Raw genomic sequence first — 15,203 nt, 5'->3', positions numbered from 1 at the left:
GGATGATCCGATTAACTACTGCCTGACAGAAATTCTTAGGGGTTTGCCAATCCTTCAGGATTGCCTTGGACTCAGAAGGACTTTTACATAAACTTCCTGACATGGCTTTATGAAAACTATCGAGGCATGATAAAAAATGTTAGTTATTTTTATTTTATTTGAACACTTTGATTGGTTAGCTCAGAAATTGTAAGAAAGAAACACTATTTGATTATACAGGGCAGTTGGACATGGAATATCTTTGGGATAAACCTCCAGGAATGTGTTCAGCCCCAATTAGCAACCCAAGATCCACCCTAAGCTTTACCAAGACCATCCCTATCAGTGCCTTCATCCAAGCAAAAAAGGTTTTTTTCATTATTTGAGCGGAGGCATCAGTTTATTTATACCAATGCGACAGTGCTGCTGACTGTCTAGCACATGACCTGAATTCCCCTCATATCCAAATTAAAGAAATCCTGCTTCTATTTTCTCTTATCACTAACTACTAAGTTTATACCTCTCCAGGCACAGTCTGAGACTAAACTAGACTGTTTGCAAATTTGGTGTCATGTTTGACACAAAGTTGAGCTTCTGGCTTCATCTGCATGTCATCTCTAAGACTGCGAGACTGCTTTCCTTACATTTCCTAGTTTCATTGACTCACCTCAACTGTTGCTGAAACCTTCATTCATGCTTTTAGTTACTTTTACACTGGATTATTACAGCTCAGTACAGGCTAGTCTCCCACATTCTAACCTTAGTAAACTGTGAGAGAGCCAAACATTTGCTCATTGTTGTAATTACACCCTCTGGTGCCCACTTCTAGGTATGTATATATCAGAATAAACCCATTTAGTTTGGGTTGATTCTTCATCCGCAGCACATTGTTTTACTCAGTTCTGCATTTGGTGCTGAGATGGGATTGTGTATAAAAAATAGTGCCCTTGGCAAACAAATTTGTGTTCCAGAAAGCTAGTATAGGAATTGTGAAGTTTCTTTTGCTTGAAAATTGTTTTAAAAATCCAGTAATTGCCTTCATTATTTATTTGATTAGATGCCTTGCAGTTGTTAACTCTTGACTTCTCTTGATTCACATTCCATCATGTATGCTTGGTGGACTGGTTGATAAACTTAGATCCCATGAAATTGGGAGAGAGCTTGCCAACTGGATACAAAATTGGCTTGACAGTAGGAGACAGAGGCTGGTGGTGCAGGGTTGTTGGTCGGACTGGAGGCCTGTAAACAATGGTGTCCCGCTGGGATTGGTGTTGGGTCCACTGTTATTCATCATTTATATAAACGATTTGAATGAGGATTAAGGAAGCAGTGTTAATAAGTTTGTGCATGACACCAAAAGTGGTGGTATAGTGGGCAGTGAAGGTGGTTATGTGGGCCGAGAGGTGGCAGATGCAGTTTAATTTGGATAAATGCAAGGTGTTGCATTTTGGTAAGATAAACAAGGGCAGGGCTTACACAGTTAACTCCTGGGGAGTGTTGTCAAACAGAGAGGCCTAGGGCCTCAGGTATATAGTTCTTTGAAAGTTATGTCACAGGTAGAGAGGAAGGGTTACTGGACCTGAAACATTAACTCTGATTTCTCTCCACAGATGCTGCCAGACCTGCTGAGCTTTTCCAGCAATCTCTGTTTTTGCTTCACAAGCCAGTCATCCAAAAACTAAGCTATAGACAGTAAGATTAGAAGATAATTATAATATCAATGTGATGACTACATCATCATCCTGATGTGATGTAAAACACAACAGGGTTGGGGGGGATGTATTTTTCTTTTTACATATAGATGAGCTATCTGTCACAACAGAGGACATCAGTAGAACAACTTGCAGGGACCCTGTGTTATCAAGGGTGTACTACCAAATTGCAAATAGGTGGCCAACACAGATACTGGATTTAGAAATTAGGCCCTTTTTTTGTATCCGTAAGAATAAGTTGTTAGTTGATAAGGTTTGTATAATGTGGGAAGCAGAGCTGTAATTGTGGAAAGGTACAGATCACAGTTGCAGTATAATTGTCATGATCAACTCTTAGGGATGAGGTTGACAGAGTCTAGGAAGAAGCTATCTTTGTTGGCTAAGATTAGACAAGGACATAGAAGATGCAGTGAAACAGTGTGGATTGTGTCAAGCTGAAGAAAAGCTGCCTTCACCTTTGCGACCATGAAAATGGCCTGGGTGTGCATGGCAGACATTGCATATGGATTTTGCAGAATTTGAAGTGGAAAAATTATTTCTTGTGATTGAGAGCCATTTAAAGTGGTTCGAGGTATTTTTGATGAATCGAACAGCAGCTAACAAAACTTTAGAGTTTCTGTGTAGTTTGACTGTTGCTTATGGGTCCCCAAAGGAAATTGTGTGTGACAGCACAGATCAGTTTGTTTAGAAGAATGGGATAAAACAAACTTGTGTCCCATAGTATCATCCTGCTTTGAATGCACAGAACACATTGTTAAGCATATTGTGTTAAATAAATGCTAGATACAACCTGGAGGAAACGTCAGGTATCATTGAAATGCAAATTGTGGAATTGTTTCTTTATCATCATTACACTACTCCTGATTTAATACCAGCTGAATTGCTGCTTAGAAAACAGTCTAGAGGGAGGTTTTCACTGCTAAAGCCGTATTTAACACAGTTGAAGAAAGTCAATCCCATCAGAAGGAGAATCTTGAATTGAGGCAGAGTTAGTCAGGCATGTCCAATGAAGGGAAATGTTCAACAAAGGTAAGGGCAAAATCAGTCTTGTTATAAGAAACCTCTCCTCAGTCTCAGGCCAACACAAGTCATAGTGCTTCCCCAAATTCTGAATGTTTAAGTCAAGAAAGGAGGCATCCTTTTAGGAATAGATAACCAATGGTTAAATTACGTGTAAATAATTGTGATCATTTGAAAATAAATTGGAAACTAGAGATGAATGTTCTGAATTCTGAATAGTGTATAACTTATTCATTTAGGAGGGCAGCATGGTGGCTCAGTGGTTAGCACTGCTGCCTCACAGCACCAGGGACCCGATTCCAGCCTTGGACGACTATCTGTGTGGAGTTTGCACAATCTCCCCGTGTCTGCATGGGTTTCCTCGGGGAGCTCTGGTTTCCATCCACAATCCAAAGATGTGCAGGTTAGGTGGATTGGCCATGCTAAATTGCCTGTAGTGTTCAGGATGTGTACATTAGGTGGCCTGTAGGGGGATGGGATGCTCCGAGGGTTGGTTGTTGGGCCGAAGGGCCTGTTTCCACACTGTAGGGATTCTATGATGATGATGATGATGATGAGGGGTGAGTGGAATAGCACCCTCTTTTGATCATTTGTATATGTGTATATACCAGAATAAACAGGTGTAGTTCAGGTTGATTCTCCATGTACTACAAAGATTACACCTGTCTGTTAAACCACAGCAAGTCCTGTGTACCTAGCATCTCTGTGTTCACTGACCTAAGCCACATCCTGATTTTAAAATGCTCATCCTTGTTTACAAATTTCTTGCTATTGCCTGTCTTTGTAATCTGCTCCAGCCCTCAGAGTTATGTTGTTCCTCTAGATCTGGCCTCTTGAATGTTCTCAATTATGAATACTCCAGCACTGGTGGCCCTACCTAAGCCCGAAGCTCTCAAATTCCTTCCCTGCACCTCTCTGTCTTCCTCTAAGATTGTCTAAACACCTAGCTTCTGAAGAAGGGTCTAGGCCCGAAACATCAGCTTTCCTGCTCCTCTGACGCTGCTTGGCAATCCAGCTCTACACCTTGTTATCTCTTTCACTATGCTTTTGGTCTCATCATTGATACCTTTTTATGTGGCTTACTTTAAAATGCTCCTGCAAAGGATCTCAAGTTTTTAATGACTTTAAAAGGTGCTGCCTAAATAAAAGTTTTTATTATCTAGCTGGGGAGAAATTTCAAGAGAAGCTATTCTTGAAATCCCTTTCTCTTTGTTCGGATGACAGAAGTACCATGATTGGTGAAAGCAAGCAGCAGGTTTGCTTTTTAGACCAATCACTTTTAAGCTGGTAGTATTTACAAGATCTCCCTTGGGTCTCAACCAAATGAGCAATAATAGGAATTCTTATGTAAATTAACTAAGATGATCTCTGTGTTTAGTTGTCCTCCTGCATATTGACTTCTATCTGCATTATTAAGGGGCTAATGAGGGCAATGTCTACTCTTCTTCCATAGACCACTTATCAAACGCAAATAGGCTAACTAATTATTAGCAAAGCAAGTAGTTTGAGCTAATTGGAACTGAAGCTGTTGGCCATCTATTATTCATGGGGTTAACATGGAGAGAAAATGTATGCAGAAGACAAGGGTTGGCTACAGAAAAGGAAAAGGCCATTTGTGCATTTTAATAATGTTGTGCCTTCCCAAAGCACTGTACAACCACTGAAGTGCTTTTGGAGTGTAGTCACTATTGTAATGGAGGAAAGAGAGCAGCCAATTTGTGCATGGAGTGGTGAAAGGGTAAATGTTGGTCAGTGGATTCGGAAGAAGAGCTGTGGATTTCTTGAGAATCAGCGGATTTTGTTTTTTGCCAGCCCTTGTGACTTGCAAAGTGATGCTGCTTCTTCTCATTTGCGTTATTTGAAGCGGGAGCTTTCCAATTCAGAAGGGACAGATAAAAAGCAAGACAAGCCCACCATGAGGTTCCAAAACATACTCTCTGCTGGACTAATAGTGAGTCAGCAAAGAATTCAACACAGGACAAAGTAACAGTGATGAAAATGAACTCTCAGAGTGCACCACTGAAAGATAGTCACTTTCAGTGATTCGAGAAGGGATTTAGTACAGGTAGACTGTTTGGAAAACAGAAATTGACAATGGCAACTCTGCAAGGTGGAAACACTTTGGGAATAAGCTTGTTTGATACCTGAAGGAAGGGACAACAAAACAGGAATCCCCCTTGGTTACGTAGGATGCAGTGGTTAAAATAAAGCTGAAAAGGAAAATTCAAATTAATCTCAGGCACAGCATATAGTCAGAAAAAAAATTAAACCTGTGTTTATATTGTGCCATTCCTAACCAAAGCATTTTTAAACTTATGAGTATGGAGGGTCCTGGAAAGCAGGGGAGTTACCTGTTGAAAGTTCAAACTTCCAGGGTAATTCCTACAGTGGCCTAATTCCTGTACTGGGACTTCTGATGTGCATTTCTGTCTGTATATGTCTGTTCTCCAACTATCCAGAGACTGGAAGATGTAGGTTGATGCTTGTCATTCTCAACTTGCAACTGAATTGAAGAGTTCTTGCTGCATTTGTGTGGATGTTATCTGAGCTATAATGGGTCTCAATATTGTCTCGAAGACATAAAGTTGTGGGTAAGTCTCAATCTGGAGACTTCAGCACCATATCCAGACTGACATTCCAGCTTGCATTTAAATTACACCTTGCACAATCCCTGGACATTTCAAAGCATTCTTAGAGATAATTAAGTCCTTTCAAAGTGTGGTCCCAACTGTAACAGTGATAATATGTTCACAGCAAAACTCCCCAAGCAGCAATGTGATAATGACCTGCTAAACATTTTTTTAAAAGTGTTGTTGATTTAGGGATAAATATTGCCCGATAAACTTCAAGAAGTTGTGTGTGTTATTTTATATCCACTAGAGAAGGCAGAAAGGACCTTGTGATCTAAAAGCCTGTATCTCTGACAACACAGCACTCCCTCACTGGCGTGGCCCTGTTGTATATGTTCATACCCTGGGGTGGGGCAGATGTGCTATGGAAACAGCTGTATCTGTTCAACATACTCTTTCTTCAGCCAAATTGCCCAACATTGAACTTTTGAGCATTTTGAATAAAGAAAATGAGTGTGAGTAATATGCACCAAACTTCAAGTATTAACTCATTTACTTGTTTAAGCACAGATGCTAATTTCTCTGATTACAGCCCTTCATCATCAAGTGCAGTGAAATGCTCTTTTGCTTAGAGTTATGTAATAGTTACACCAATGCTACTGATCCACATCAGTGTTCACAATCTATACAAGCATTCTCTCACTTGACTTCATTCTGCCCTTTCAACGTATCCTCCTGTTCTTTTCTCCCTCTTGTGCTCATCTGGCTTTCCTCTAAATATGCCTATGGTATTCACCAACTATTCCCTGTAGTAGTGAAATCCAGATTCTAATTGTATTCTGGGCAAACAATTTCTCCTAACTTCCTTATTGGATTTAATGGTCAGCATCTCAAAATCATGTCCTTTTCTCCTGACCTTCCCAAAAATTTCTCAGTGTCTATTTTTTTTTTGAACTCCTTCATAATTTGAAAGGTCTTGATCAGGTCACCTATCAGCCTACTTTTTCTGTAAAGAACTTTGACATCCTCCTTGATAGTTCTGATATCACTTAGGAAAATCTTCTTCTTTAGTCATTTATGGGACGTGAATGCCTCTGGCTGGCCAACATTTATTGCACAAGCCTAGTTGCCTTTCATAAAGTGGTGGTGAGCTGCCTTCTTGAACCACTGCAGTCCATGTGCTGTAGGTAGACCCACAATGCTGTTAGGGAAGGATTTCCAGGATTTTGACCCAAAGATACTAAAGCAATGGCAATATATTTCCAAGTCAGAATTGCAAGTGGCTTGGAGGGGAACTTGCAGTTGGTGATGTATCTCACATGTATCTGTTGCCCTTGCTCTTCTAGACAGAAGTGGTCCCTGTTTTGGACGGTGCTGTCTCAGAAGCCTTTGTAAATTTCTGCAGTGTATCTTATAGACAGTACATAATGCTACTTCTCAGCATCGATGGTGGAGGGAATCAATGTTTGTCGATATGGTGCCAATTGAGTGGTATGCTTTGCCTTGGATGGTGTCAATTTTATTGAGTGTTGTTGGAGCTGTGTTCAACCAGACAAGCAGGCAGTGTTCCATTACACTCCTGACTTGAGTCTTGTAGATGGTGGACAGGCTTGACAGGCTTTGGGGAGTCAGGAGATGAGTTACTTGCTGCAGAATTTCCAGCTTCTGACCTGGTGTAGCCACAGTATTTATATCATAGAATCCCTACAGTGTGGAAACAGGCCATTCGGCCTAACCAGTCCACACCAACTCTCCAAACAGCATCCCACCCAGACTCATCCCCCTGTCCTATTCCTGTGACCCTGCATTTCCCATGGCAAACCCACCTAACCTGCACATCTTTGGACTTTGGGAGGAAACTACAGCACCCGGAGGAAACTGACGCAGACATGGGGAGAATGTGCAAACTCCACACAGACAGTCACCCAAGGTGGGAATTGAACCTGGGTCCCTGGCGCGGTGAGGCAGCAGTGCTAACCACCAAGCCACTGTGCCACCCATGGTGGCTACTTCAGTTCAGGTTCTGGTCAAGGGTAACCCCCAGGTTGTCAATAGTGTGGGATTCTGGAATTGTCATTGATTGTTAAGGGCTGATGGTTAGCTTCTCTCTTTTTGGAGGTGATCATTGCCTGGAAATTGTGTGGCTCGAATGTTACTTGATCTTTGCCAGCTCAAACCTGGATGTTGTACAGATCTAGCTGCATTTTGACACAGGTTGGCTCAGTAGCTGAGCTGGAAATAGAGCTGTACATTGTGTAGTAATCAAACATTCCCACTTCTAATCTTATGATGAGGGAAGCTTTGTACTGTCTCTGGCACTTTCTCTTTAATGTAATATGGAGACCAAAACTGAGGATGATATTTTCCAAGTGCAAACTCATCAAATTTCTTTGTAAATTCAACGTAACTTCTTTGTCTTGAAACAAAAATTGTGCTGTGTTGTGGAGCAAGTACCTTTTCAAATTAGAAAATACAGGACTTGATTGCATTTTACTAAAACATTATTACTCTCAGTGTAAAACAGATTGCTTAAATATGAAGGGAAGAATTTTCACTTGAGGAATGGACAGAAGCAATACAAACTGAATGGTATATTCTTAAAAGGAGTGCAGGACACGGATTCTACACAAACCTTTGAAAATGTCAGGACAAGCTGAGAAGTCTGTTAAAAATGGGTCAGGTTGATTAAGATGGCATTACAATTATACCATGTAAACATCTCTTAAGTTAATGGATGCACCATGCTGGTCAACTTTTTGCCAATTGCTGTATTTTGCATTGCATTAATGTTCTGCAGTTAAACCTTTTTTTAAAATTCATTGATGGGATATAAGTGCCACTGGCTATGCAAATATATGTTTCCTCAACTTTAATTGCTCTTGAGAAAGTGATAGTGAGTTTCCTTCCCAGGCTGCAGCTGTCCACGTGCTGCAGGTAAACCCACAAAACCATTAGAGAGGGAGTTCCAGAATTTTAACCCAGTGACACTGAAGGAATGGCAATATATTTCCAAGTCAGGATGGTGTGTGGAGCTTAGAGGAGACCTTGCAGGTGGTGGTGTTGGAAATGAAATATATCGACTTCAGGGCACAAAGCTGGCAAAAGTTATGAAGACCATGGGCTGTCCAAAGGCAAGTGCGCCCCCTTAATCACTCCATGAGAATCTAAAGAATTTGATAACACTGTATATCACTGGCTTGGTTGCAAGAGATGCTGTAAAGATGACTTATAAAATACCAGTCTGCTTTTGGGCTCCACTTCAAACTTATTGTCAGAAGTTGGTCCTTTGAATTCTCCAAAGGCCCATGAGAGTTGGTGTGTGTCCACATCAATGGGTAAGTACACTGCATGTCTGGAGGCCAAACTTCCTCCATGTTCCTCTGAAGTTTAGCCTGCAGCTATGAGGGAGCCAGTTTCAGTATATCACAAGGAGGCATAGCTGAGAACTCACTAATGGAGAGGCTGTGTACAGATTGGGATCGACTTCCACATTTGCCTCTCTTTCCTTCTATTGTTCCCAGCAAATGGTGTGAGCTGAAAATGAACAGCAAACTAGCACAAAAAGGCAGAAATCACATTAATTCCTGGCACTCACATACAAAATCGATCACATTGAATCATTGGACACACGTACCTGGTAAAATTTTCTCTGCAAAAAGCCATTACTTTTAAAAAAAACACCTTAGGAAAAATTTGTAGACCTCAATACTTTATGTAGTAATAATACAGGAGTATCCAGACAGAGGAGAGAGATGCAGTTATTTATAGTGGAGGATGGTGGGATCTTACTGCTGATTGGTTAGACCGTAGCATTTGCAATAAGTCAATATGTGTCAACATTCTTGATGCTGATTGGTCAACTGTACAGAATTACGCATAGTAATATGCTTCCTGAGTAATGGTAGTCAGATGTCATTAATGAGTCATAGATGTCTAGAGCATAACGGCCCTTTGGCACATCAAGTCAGCATTGGCCAAAAAGAACCACCTGAATATTTTAATTCCATTTTCCAGCACTTGGTCTATAGCCTTGTGTACCTTGACAGAGCAGGTGCACATTTAAATAGTTGGAATAAAACAGCTCAGGAACAGACCCTTCAGCCCTCCAATGTTATTCAATTGCATACGAGTTTCTGCCTCTACAACCCTTATGGCCAGTGAATTCCAGATTCCATTCACTTTCTGGGGGTGAGAAGGTTTCTCGTCACATTTCCTTGAAACATCATGTCCCCTACCTTAAATCTATGCCCCTGGTCTTTGATCCCTCCACCAAAGGGAGATGTTCTTTCCTATCTGCCTATCTACGACCTCCATAATTTCATATATCTCAATCATGTCCTCCCTCAGTCTTCTTTGCTGATAGGAAAACAACCCCACTCTATCCGATCTCTCTTCATAATTGAAACACATCAGCCTAGGCAACATTTTGGTAAACCTCTTCTGTACTCTCTCCAGTGTTATCACATCTCTCCTATAATGTGGCCTAAACAACATTTTATGCAGTTCCAGCATCATGTCCGTGTTCTTAAACTCTATGTCTCAGCCAATAAAGGCAAGTACACTATCTGCTTTCTTAACCACTTAATCTACCTGAGAAGTACAATGTTATGGGAAGGTCCGGTATCGGGAGATCTCTGTTGCCTTCCTGATGCAACTCATGCGCTGACACACTCCCTCTTACACCTATTCCAGTTGGTCCCCCACAACCATAGAAAAGTGATTCCACACAAAGCCATCGAGGCTTACCAGTTTTTCTAAAGATGACAATTGTTCCTTTCTGAGCAGATTTTACATGGTAGGATAATGGTGAAATCATTAAAACAATATTTAAAGCATAGTGAATTCCTGATTTTATAAATAATGGAATTGGGTCCAAAAGCTGAGAAACTATTGCTAATTCTTTATGTAACACTGGCTCAGCCTCAACTGAAGTGTTGTGTCTAATTCTAGGTATTATCACACTTTAGAGAAATGTGTAGGTCTTAGAAAGTGTGAATGGAGATTTTCTAGAACAGTCCCATGGATGAAGGGCTTCAGTTAGTAGAGTGATCTGAGAAGTTGGGATTTTCACCTTAGAGCAAAAAAGCTGAAGAGGAGAGTTAACTGAGGTGCTCAAAATTATGAAAGATTTCAATCAAGTAAACGTGGAGAAAGTGGATCAGTAATCAGAGGAGGCAGATGTCTAGAACCAAAGCATTGAGGAGGAGAACTACTTATACACAGTGAATTTCTAAGATCTGGGACACTGGGCCTGAAAGGATATTGAAAGCAAATTCAATAATAACTTTAAGAAGGGAATTGGATCTATAATTGAAGGGGGAATGTTTGCATGGCTATGGGAAAAGTGTGAACCGGGGGATCAATCCAATAGCAATTTAAAAGACGTTGCACAGAAACAATAATTGAATGGTCTCCTCCTGTGATGTATCCTTCTCAGGCGGAGCATTCTTTTCTTTTACATGCAAAAATTAATATCAGAACCCAGTTGGTGTAAACCGTTCTGTGATAAGAGAACGTTGAGATAAGGCCAAGCGATGGATTTGCAAATCTGCAAATGATTGCCAGCAAAAGGATATAGCTGAGGCAGAGCTCTCAATGGATTAGAAAGAAGGGCTAGTGTTCTCAGACAGCATTAGTTCACAAACTGTGATCTGTTAATTCCCAGTTTAATATAGTCACCTTTTCCTACCAGCTGTAAAAAGGGAATCCGTTGGAAGACTGGAAAGGATGAATGAGTGAAAGCCATTCTATTATCAAATTGCCAGCTTACAGATCATGTGCCATCTACCTGATAAGATGTGACTCCATTTATTAAACCTCCTGACAAAAGCATCTGCAGGAGTGTCTGCTGATCCATAATGATCTAGTTGCATCACATTATCAAAGCTGACCACTGACGATCTTGACAAATGCTATATTTCCAGGCAATGAGTTCTCTGAAGGAAGCCAATATGGCCAGCTACAACAACAGTAGTAGGTTCATGCCAGGACTTTCACAGACTTCACTTGGTCAAATTGAGTAGTGATCATGGGTCAATATTAAAGAAAATCTCAAGGTGACTGTTGGCATCCTGTGAAAAAGGTGTGCCGCATCTCACAACAGCAACTCAGAAACATGTCTCTAAATCAGAAAATAAAGAACCAGGGTATCATATTGTAAAAAGAAAAGGAACTTACTGGGACCAGGAATTTCTTCACCTCCTCTAGTGCGTGGCTCATGCGGGAATAGGCTTCTCCTGCTGGGACAAAGACTTCGATGAGCACATGAAGGTCATCACCTAAATGTGCATACTTGGCCTCTCCGCTTTTCCGCAGTTCTTCTTCCTGCACAAAAAAGAAGTGCAAACATTTAGGATAGTTTCTGAAACAGACAGCAATAACATCTCATTCAGGTGGCCTGCTGAAACCCCAACCAAAGATGATTCAAATTCTTGAAAGTAGTCATTGCAACGCAGGTATAGTGGCAGCAAATTTGGGCACAGCAAGCTCCCAAAAACAGCAATGTGAGTGTGACCAGATCATTTGTTTCAACGAATTGGCTTAGCTACAGAGAAATAACCCTGTTCTTAGAGTCATACAGCACAGAAACAGGCCCTTCGGTCCAACAACTCCATGCTGAACATAATTCCAAACTAAACTAGTCCCACCTGCCTGCTCCTGTCCCATATCCCTCCAAACCTTTCCTATTCATGTACTTATCCAAATGTCTTTTAAACATTGTAATTGTACACGCATCCACCACTTCCTCTGGAAGTTCATTCCACCTGTGAACCAGCCTCTGTGTAAAAAATTTGCCTCATATGTCTTTTATAAATCTCTCTCTTTTCATCTTAAAAATGTGCCCCATGTCATGAAAACCCCCATCCTAGGGAAAGGACAACCACGAATAACTCTATCTATACCTCTCATTATTTTATAGACTTCCATAAAGTTGCCTCTCAACCTCCTATGCTCCAATGAAAGAAGTCCCAGCATATCCACCCTTCATAACTCAAACTTTCCATACCCAGCAACATCCTGGTAAATCTCTACTGAACCCTCTCCAGCTTGATAATATCCTTCTTATAACTGGGTGACCAGAACTGGACACAGTATTCCAGGTGAGGCCTCATCAATGTCCGATACAACCTCAACATGACTTCCCAACTCCTATTCTCAAAGGACAAAGCAATGAAGGCAAGCGTGCAAAATGCCTTTTTAACCACTCTGTCTATATGAATGAAAGCCATTCTATTATCAAATTGCCAGCTTACAGATCATGTGCCATCTACCTGATAAGATGTGACTCCATTTACACGGACCTTTACCCCTAGGTCCCTCTGTTCTTCAACACTACCCAAAGCCATACCATGAATTATATAAGATCTACCATTGTTTGTTGTACCAAAATGCAATACCTCAATTTATCCAGATTGAACTCCATCTGCCATTTTTCAGCTCATTGAGCCATTTGATCAAGATCCCTCTGTAAGCTTAGAAAACCTTCTTCCTATCTACTATGCCACTAATTTTGGTGTTGTCCATAAACTTACTAACCATGCCTTCTACAATCTCATCCAAATCATTTATATAAATGACAAACAAAAGAGGACCCAGAACTGATCCCCGTGGAACACCGCTGGTTACAGGCCTCCAGTCTAAAAAGCAGCCCTCCACAACGACTCATTGTCTCCTGCTGTTAAGCCAATTATGCATCCAATTGAAAGCTTAGCCTGAATCCCATGTGACCAAACTTTATTAATGTGGAACCTGGTCAAAGGCTTTACTAATATCTAAATAAACAATGCCTACTGCTTGGCCATCATCAATCTTTTTGGTAACTTCCCCAAAAAACTCAATCAAGTTTGTAAGATACAATTTTCCTCACACAAAACCATGCTGACTATCCCTAACCAATTTTTGCCTCTTTAAATGTCCATAAATCCTACCATTTATAATCACCTCCGACAATTTACCCACAATGAAGTCAGACTCACAGGTTTATAGATCCCCAGTTTTTCCCTACAACCTTTTTTAAACAAAGGTACAACATTAACCACCCTCGGGTCATCAGGCACCTCACCTGTGTTATAATTGATGCAAATATTTCTGCTACGGTAACGTAATTTCCTCCCTTACTTCCCACAATATTCTGGGATACATTAGATTGAGTCCTGGAGATTTATCCACCTATATATTCTCTAAGACCGCCCGAACTTCCACGTCTGTAATGTGAACTGTTTTTAGAACATCAAAGCTTTTTTCTCTGCATTCTCTAGACTTCATTTCTTTCTCCACAGTAAAAACTGATGTGAAATGTTAATTTAATATCTCTCCCATCTCCTGGGTTTCAACACAAAGATGACCTCCTTGATCTTTAAGAGGCCCTAACCTCCATCCAGTTACCCTCTTGCTCTTAATGTATTTGTAGAATCTCTTTGGGTTATCGTTGACCTTATCTGCCAATGCTATCTCATATCCCCTCCTTGCCTTCCTGATGTCTCTCTCAATAATGCATCTACAGTCTTTATATTGATCAAGAGATTCAATTGAAACAGGTTGTCTATATCTAAAATAAGATTCTCTTTTATCCTTGACTAGAACCTCAATATCTTAATTCATCCATTGTTCCTTAATTTTACCAGCCTTACCCTTCATTCTAACAGGAATAAAATGCCTCTGATCTGTTGTCATCACACTCTTGAATGCCTCTCACTTGTCAGACGTTCTATTACCTGAAAACAGGCTACTCTAATCAACTTTTGAAAGTTCTTGTTTCATACCATTAAAATTTGCCATACTCAAATTAAAAGTTTAACCTTTATGGAAGACTTATCCTTTTCCTTAGCCATTTTGAAACTAATAGAATTATAATTGCTGGACCCAAAGTGTTCCACTACTTTTACTTTAGTCACCTGCCCTGCCTTTTTGCCCAGGGGAAGGTGTAGTTTTGCTCCTGCTGTCGTAGGTGTATCCACATATTGATAAAGAAAATTGTCTTGAACGCACCTGACAAATTCTTCACCATCCAAACCTTTAACGTTATGGTAATCTTAATCAATGTTTGGAAAATTAAAATCCCCCATTATTGCAACCTTATTATATTTTCATACATCTGACATTTCCCTACATATTTGTTTCTCAATCTCTCTGTTACTATTGGAGGTGCCTACAATACAATCCCATCAAAGTGATCTTTCCTTTCTTATTTGTAATTTCTAATACTGGACGATTTTTCAGAAATACCTTCCCTACTTACAGCAATAATGTATTCCTTAATCAAAAACGCCACCATCCACCCACTCCTTTCTTGCTTCCTTTTCTATCCTTTCTGTAGCATGTAGTACCTGGAACATTGAGCTGCCAGTCTTGTCCATCTCTCAGTCAAGTTTCTGTAATAGCCATGACATCCTAATCCCATCTTCTTAAACATGCCCTGCGTTCATCAGCCTAACTTCTAAGAACCCTTGCATTGAAATATACGCAACATAGGTCTTCAGAGTTACTACTACATACTCTGACTTTCTGATCATCAGACGCCATTTCAGCCACCTCCAGCAAGATGCCACCACCAGACACATATTCCCCTCCTCTCCCTTGTCCGCCTTCCGCAGGGACCATTCCCTCCGGGACACCCTGGTCCATACTTCCTTCACCCCCAACACCCACCCACAGCCCTATGACACCTTACCCTGTAACTGGCGAAGGTGCAACACCTGCCCATTTACCTCCTCCCTTCCCACTATCCAAGGGCCTAAACATACCTTCCAGATGAAGCAACACTTCACCTGCACTTCCAAGAATCTAATCTACTGCATTCGCTGCTTACAATGTGGTCTCCTCTACGTTGGGGAAACGAAGAGTAGACTTGGCGACCGCTTCGCAGAACATCTACGTTCTGCTTGCAAAAAAGACCCTGAACTACCTGTTACCTGCCACTTTA

At 40.8% G+C, this 15,203-nt stretch overlaps 1 protein-coding gene across 1 annotated transcript in view; it reads right to left on the bottom strand.

The window, feature by feature from the left end:
• khdrbs2 (KH domain containing, RNA binding, signal transduction associated 2) overlaps positions 1 to 15,203 on the bottom strand; it is a 424,077-nt gene that overhangs the window by 158,037 nt on the left and 250,837 nt on the right. Inside the window, exon 4 of the mRNA XM_048597077.1 lies at positions 11,459 to 11,605. Within this exon, the coding sequence (XP_048453034.1) occupies positions 11,459 to 11,605 (147 nt within the window). The remainder of the gene's footprint in view (positions 1 to 11,458; positions 11,606 to 15,203) is intronic.

The sequence above is a fragment of the Rhincodon typus genome, chromosome 5 (genome assembly GCF_021869965.1).
Source record: "Rhincodon typus isolate 14 chromosome 5, sRhiTyp1.1, whole genome shotgun sequence".
NCBI lineage: Eukaryota > Metazoa > Chordata > Chondrichthyes > Orectolobiformes > Rhincodontidae > Rhincodon > Rhincodon typus.
The sequence above is the reverse complement of the archived record's forward strand: the minus strand, read 5'-3'. Positions and strand labels throughout refer to the sequence as shown.